The 7,050-nt window shown below is 49.2% G+C and overlaps 1 protein-coding gene across 4 annotated transcripts in view; it reads left to right on the forward strand.

Moving 5' to 3' along the window:
- Positions 1-7,050, forward strand: part of Cep104 (centrosomal protein 104) — a 37,718-nt gene that overhangs the window by 3,308 nt on the left and 27,360 nt on the right. For 2 of the 4 annotated variants that reach the window (XM_026790013.1, XM_013354300.2), the window contains exons 2-6: positions 1,695-1,821; positions 4,385-4,558; positions 4,732-4,870; positions 6,316-6,378; positions 6,704-6,786. In XM_026790013.1, coding sequence (XP_026645814.1) covers positions 1,709-1,821; positions 4,385-4,558; positions 4,732-4,870; positions 6,316-6,378; positions 6,704-6,786 — 572 coding nt within the window. In that variant the 5' untranslated portion in view covers positions 1,695-1,708. Of the gene's footprint in view, positions 1-257; positions 333-1,669; positions 1,822-4,384; positions 4,559-4,731; positions 4,871-6,315; positions 6,379-6,703; positions 6,787-7,050 lie in introns of all 4 variants that reach the window. The other 2 variants (XM_026790012.1, XM_013354299.2) reach the window with 2 other exon arrangements.

Raw genomic sequence — 7,050 nt, forward strand, 5'->3', positions numbered from 1 at the left:
GCCTGGCTTGGACTCTTGTGTTAGGAGTCTCTCTGAGGAGAGAGCTCCTCTGCTGTGGCCTCAGTGTAATCCTGGGATTGAGTGTCACCTGTTCCCTCTGGGCAACACATATGTGTGTTCCCATCCATGAACCCTCACTGTGCATGGATGTGGAATTCTCTGACTGTCCGAGCCTAGGAAAGTGTAACAGGTCCTGACCAGGGCTGGAGGGGAGTGCAGAGATACCAGCTCATCGCTGACTCTGTGCTGTGTTCCAGCATGGAGAGCATGCGTGCCAAGCAGCAAAGCAGACATGACAGCACACGTCCTCCAAATGACAGTGGCGGGCACAGGTCAGTTCACCAAAAAATCATACTGAAAGAATCATTCAGCCAGTTTTTCCTCTTCAAGCTCCCTCAAGTTTTACCATGTCTCCCCTCGACTTGGCTTCCAGCAGACTTTCTGTTAGTATAAGCAGTGACACTCCTTCTTCACTAGGACTGGGAGAGCTGCCCCTGCTTCTGGCCTAGCTTGATTGTCTAGGTTCAGGGGGAAACTGACAACTGCTTGTGCCCATCTGGAGGGTGAGGGCAGGTGGCCCAGCAATGTGTCCTACAAGACATCGCTGGGTGGTTTTCCACATCCTCTGAGGATCTGGGAGCCAACACATGGTCCTGGTCCATCTTGTTCACAGATAACACTTTTAAATGTCCTGAGTCAGGTTTCCAACTCAACTGTGTTCACATCTGCACCAGTGCATCTGTGCGTCCTGCATTCCTTAGGGCTGCACGTTTACATTCAATTGTGCTCACGATTGCACCAGTGCATCTGTGCGTCCTACATTCCATAGGGCTGCACATTTACACTCAACTGTGCTCACGTCTGCACCAGTGCAACTGTGCGTCCTGCTTTCCGTAGGGCTGCACGTTTACACTGATTAGGTGTCCTCCCTAATCATTGCTAGTTGTTTGTTTCCTTGATAATACCAAAAGACTTCGTGCCCTACCAAAAGCTTTGGTTTTACCATGAGAGTGTGACAAGCAGGGTGGCTTAGGAATTTCAGAGCTGGCATTGAGGTGGCAGCAGGGACAAGCATCTCTGAAGTCTGAAGCCTTTTCTCGCTCCTGGTGGTTTCCAGTACCAGCCTTAGCATTAACTGAATAGCTCCAGTCTCTCAGTATATGGCACCCCCAACCCCCTAGTGTGTCTGAGCCTCCACTTGTTGCGTGTGTTTCTTGTGTGTGTTTTTTAGGGATTGTTTTGTGGGGGATGGGTTCTGGAGATGAAGTCCACACCTAGCCTTCTGTATGCTAGGTGGGCATTGTCCCTTAGTGGTACTCACCCCAGATCCTTTTCCTCTTCTCCAAGTGCACCAGCCACATGAATTCCCCAATAGGATATCATTTTAATTTGATCACATCTGCAGAAACCCCAGTGAGGTAACTTTCACACACAACAAAGGCAGACTCTGATCATTAGTGAGGATGTAACTCAGCCGCAGCACAGGTCAGACTCTCAGGAAAATCAAGATAGCTTAAATGGTGTGTTAAGTAGAATTAGAACATCCATTTAAAAATGTTTTGTAGACAAACTAACCTTTTTGGAGTGATGGGCCAGTCTGAGTACTCTGTGGCTTACCTTGTATGACGTGAGCTAACACCTCATCTAACCTAGTTGAATCCCTTCTCAGAACTCTTCCCTGATCTTCTAAACAGCCCATGTGTGCAGAATGCCCCACAAGATTGGATTTGTAGTGGTCAGCTCTTCTGGACATGAAGATGGCTTCAGTGCTCGGGAACTAATGATCCACGCACCAACTGTCAGTGGCTGGAGGTCACCAAAGTAAGGCTGGCCTGAGGGGCGGGGCTGAGAGCACATTTCTGGGTCTGTATACTTGGTAGGGTTGGTGCCTCTCGATCTAAAAACACGAAATGCATTTCTAGTCGGGTACATGGTGTATTTCAGTGAAAACTAAATTAAAATCACTAAAATTAAAGTGCATTTTCCTCTTGGAATGTCTGAGGGGACCCAGTAAGCAGGACCCCCTCCCCCCCATGCCTGACCTCCCGGGAACTGGAAAAGTCAAACAGATAGGGTAGAGAGGCACTTGCTGGAGCTGTAGGTGTCAGGTAAGTATTACCCCCCATCCATGCCTGAGCTCTAGGAGACTGGAAGAGTCAAGCAGAGAGGATAGAGCAAAACCTGCCGGAGCTGACAGTGTCGAACTTCCTGGTCCACTCCCTCCCAGGCATGCTGTCCCCACTGAGGAGTGCAGGTTCATGCTCCTAGCCACACCCTCTTTTCTCCCGAGCTCCCCATTTCTGTTCTGCTTCCCTCCAGTTGTTAAGGGCAAAGCTTCCATTCTCTGCCTTCTGCATTTCCCTCTGCAGAGATCTTAGCTGTGTCTGCCCTGCAAGTCGAGTCCATGAAGCTCATAGGTTCTTAAGTAGACACACAGAGCTACTTTGTAACAGTGATTATGCCAGTCACCCCAGCATGGTACTTTTGTTGTTGGCTTGGTTTTCCTTTAAACTCTTAATTGTATCCATGTTAGTACCATGCTTCCAGAGGATACCCAAGGAAAGGGTTGTGTACCTCAACCACCGGACAGAGTCACACAAGGTTTGGCCCAGGAGTCTCCTGATTTACCTGAGGTCAAATGACGGACAAAGGGTCCTGTCAGGAGTGGTTCGGAAAGCTTGCTCAGGGTTCTCATGGAACTGGGTACAGGGTGCTACTTATGGGATGGGGGAAGTTCCTGCCATGTCTTCCTCAGAGCCTTGGGATCCAGGCTTCAAATCTCCAGAGCTGATGACTGCAGCCTGCATAGTCTCGGTTTTCAGAGGTTTTTTTCCACATTTATTAATGTGCATGTCCTTGCATGTCTCTCAATGTGTGTGGAGATTGGAGGTCTGAAGCACGATTAATAAGAACTCAGAGAGAAATTGGGCTTCAACCTGAAGATCCGAAAAGCAAAGTAGTCAGCCACTTGCTCTTACCTCAACCTCAGTCAGAAATGGCGGTCCTGCCTCCAGAATCCCAGAAGGAGACTGTGTCTGAGAGCTGTCTCCTCCCGTTTTATAATCCTCTCTAGGGCTGGGATTAAAGGCATGCACCACTGAGATTAAACTATTGTGTTGTGACTACTAGGATTAAAGATGTGTGTCACCACTCCCTGGTCTGTGAGGCTGACCAGTGTGGCTGTTCTACTCTGATCTTCAGTTAGGCTTTATTTATCAGAATACAGATGAAATGCCACTGCAGAGGTCAACTTGAAGGACTCAGTTCTTTATCATTGTACGGATCCCAGGGATTGGCAGCAGGCACCTTCACCCACTGAGCTGTTGTTATTCAAGGCAAAGCAGTCTGTCCCTGTCAATGTATTTTATAAGTGTGTGGTTCAGTGGGAGAGCACTTACCCTGAGTTGAAGTCAGAACTGGGAGGTGAGCACAGGGCTGATGTGTTAGTGGCACCCAGGCTCACTGTGCTCCACCTGGTCGGGGGAAATGGCTCTACTCTTGAAGAACCTCAAAGGAGCCTCACCGTGTTGATGGGTTTTCTTAGTGGGATGTGGAAGAAGGACCTGGACAGCAGTGATAACACGTGAGCACGCGTGCACACACGGGTCACCAGGCAGTGATGTTGAGACCTGTGAAGGGAGGGGCCTTCCCTGACTGCCCTGTTCTTCAGAGCTCTCTTTGTTCCACGTGCCCACAGTGCCTGCTGGCTAGCGTGTGTCAGTGCTGTCCTTTCAGCGTGCCGTACTGCTGAGTCACGGCTGTGCCTGGCTGACAGAAGCAGTGCTCTAGCCAAGTCTTGCTCAGCCTGTGCCTGGAAGTCCCTGCTGTTTGTTGACAGCCTGTGTGTTGTAAGCAGATGCTTCCCTTAAGGACTCAGGTTCCTGTGGGGAAACCTTTGGCTCTGCATGGCCTACTGGTACAGTCCCAGAAGAATGGCTGATTTATCTCCTGATTAACCTGAGGGCCACTGTAGCCTTTAGTCTTAGCAGCCTGAAGTTAGGTTTACAGGTGGCCAGCAGAGCCAGTCAGCCTTAGGTCCAGGCTTTGGAAGGGAGGGGCAGCACGGTCTTCTAGTCAGGTAGATGCTACCCCACATCCAGAATGCCGCGCCTGGAAGCAGGCCGACAGGAAACTACAGACATTTCTCAGAAACCCAAGGCTGTGGGGGGCTGGAGAGATGGCTCAGTGGTTAAGAGCATTGTCTCAATTTCCAAAGGTCCTGAGTTCAATTCCCAGCAACCACATGGTGGCTCACAACCATCTGTAATGAGGTCTGGTGCCCTCTTCAGGCATGCACACAGACAGAATATTGTATACATAATAAATAAATAAACAAATAAATATTAAAAAAAAAAAGAAACCCAAGGCTGATGTTTGCTTTCAGATTCTGCCAGTTTCCACAAGAGATTGTTCTCCAGATGGTGGAGAGGTGTCGGATAAGGAAACTGCAGCTCCTTGCTCACCAGTACATGATCTCCAGTAAGGTTGAGTTCTACATCAGTGAAAGCTTGCCTGAGTACCTGGTGCCGTACCAAGCAGAGCGCTTCCGCAGACTGGGGTGAGAATGAGACTCAGTGCACGGGGATGCCCTCAACCTGACAGCCCTTTGTGATCTTCCCAACACATGCCTGGGATTCATATGCTTAACAGACAGGGTTACCGTATCTGTGGGGTTCAGTGGGAGTGGGAACAGCTTTGTGGACAGTTCATCAGGTGTGACTTTCCTTCCAGCTATGTCTCTCTGTGTGACAACGAAAAGACGGGCTGCAAAGCCCGGGAACTCAAGTCTGTTTACGTGGATGCTGTGGGGCAGTTTCTTAAGCTGATCTTTCACCAAAACCACACCAACAAGTACAACATATATAATCAGGTAAGGTAGGTGTGTGTGTGTGTGTGTGTGTGTGTGTGTGTGTGTGTGTCTTTGTCCTGACACCACAGCACACCCCACACCCTCTACCCCCTCACCACACACCTCCATGAGCAGACTGCTCAGGTGTCCTCGTACCTGTACACTCCTGGGAGCAGTTGTGTGAGCAGCTATTGCTCTCTGAAGCCAGACTCTCCCATATGTTAACTCTGGCATGTAGTCATGGGGCACACAAGAGCCTCTGATTGGACCAGACTCAGATGAAAGAGAGTACCAGAATGGTTCCTGGGGTTTGTGCTTCAGTTGTATGCAGTAGCTTGACACTGCTGTGGTAAAATCGCTTCCACGGTTCCTACCTCGTATTTTCCTTAGCTGACAGCGTGTGTGACTTTGACTGGCAGCTGTTCTGGCAGAATGAAGCAGATAACCTGTCTGAACTGTCCATGGCCAGGGAAGCCGCTTGCCCGCCACTGCTCCAGCTGCTCCAGCAGCTCTGCTGCCTTTTTTTTCTCCTTCCTTCCTTAAAATTTAATCAATTATTTATTTACTTTACATCCCAACCTCAGTTTCTCCTCCCTCCTCTCCTTCATTCCCTCCCTCCATCTCCCCTCCACCCCTGTCCCCCAGTCCACTCCTCTATTTCTGCTCTGGAAGGGGAAGGCCTCCCATGGGTATCAGCAAAGTGTGGCATATGGAGTTGCGGTAGGACTAAGCACCTGCCTTTGTACTAAGGCTGGGCAAGGCAACCCATTATGAGGAATATGTTCCCAAAAGCCAGCCAAAGCGCTAGGGACAGCCTGTGTAGCCCAGCACAGCGCTAGGGACAGCCTGTGTAGCTCAGCACAGCGCTAGGGACAGGCTGTGTAGCTCAGTGGTAGAGTGTTTGGTAGAACTTAATCCCACCCTGACAAAGGAGATCAGGTGTGCCCAGAACAATCTTGTTTGCACACACATTTGTACCCCTTGCTGCCTCTCCAAGAGCAGTAGGAGAAAGCTAACAGGTCACATTGTTGTGGCAGGTGAATGAGTTGTGAGATGCTCAGCTGCTAGGAACTGGTTAGGAACCTGGACCACAGTGATGGGTGGGAAGGAGAGCGACTTCCCTGACAAGGCGAGAGGTGAAGCACCTGGGTTAGCTGGGCTGTGTCAATTTAGTTTCTTTTCCTCATCTGGGGTAATGTGGGTAGAGACCTCTTATTGGGAGACTGCTAAAAGTCTAGGTTAGCGGTTACTGTTTTAGAAACCTATAAGCCATAGCAACTTGGTTGAGCATGAGAAGAGCAGTGGTTGTTATCTGTTGAGCACATCACAGTTCTCCACATCAGCGTGACCCTTACTGTCATTGCACACCCTCCTACCTGATAACAACACAGGCAAGATATGGTTCAAGGGCTTAAGGCATCTCAAACACTTCATACTTGATTTCTGCTGATTTAACTATTTCTTAGGTGGCTTTGGTTGCGATAAATATCATTGGAGACCCTGCAGATTTTGGTGATGAAAGCAATATTGTAAGTATGAGAAGTTTAGTTCCTAAAGTAAAGGGAATTTCTGTGGGAGGAGGAATCACTAATTCTCATCACACACACACACACACACACACACACACACACACACACACACACACACACACACACACACACACACACACACACACACACACACAAATGTATCAATTAAGAAGGCCTCAAAACTTTCCTCAAGGATTTTAGCTGCCTGTCCAGAAAACTAGGGCCACTGAGTCTTACTGGCACCTCTCTGTTAAACAGTTGTAAAATTAAGGTTTGTTTTGTCCTTTTTTTGCTGAGAGTCTAAGAAGATGTTTTGTCCCCAAAGACCTCTAGAGAGAAGCTGATTGACCATTACCTTGGCCACAGTCCCCACAATGAGGACCCAGCCCTAGAAGGAACTTTTGCCGGGTAAGACCTTTCCCCCATTCCTTCACAAGACAGCTCATAACACCTTGGTCATTCCGGAGGATTTGGAGTCTCCATGAGGCTTAGGTCAGGTGAGAGCAGGAAGCCACTGGTCAGGCTGTCTTATATCCATGCCGAGATTCAGGTGACTGCATATCATGCACGCCTGCACTGCTGCCGTTCAGAGTGTTCAGGTGTTAGCACGGGTGCCTGAGAATAGTGATGCAGCTGCCCACGGTGCCTCAGCTCTCAGGGTGTGCTCAGAGA

The sequence above is a fragment of the Microtus ochrogaster genome, unplaced genomic scaffold (genome assembly GCF_000317375.1).
Source record: "Microtus ochrogaster isolate Prairie Vole_2 unplaced genomic scaffold, MicOch1.0 UNK38, whole genome shotgun sequence".
Lineage (NCBI taxonomy): Eukaryota > Metazoa > Chordata > Mammalia > Rodentia > Cricetidae > Microtus > Microtus ochrogaster.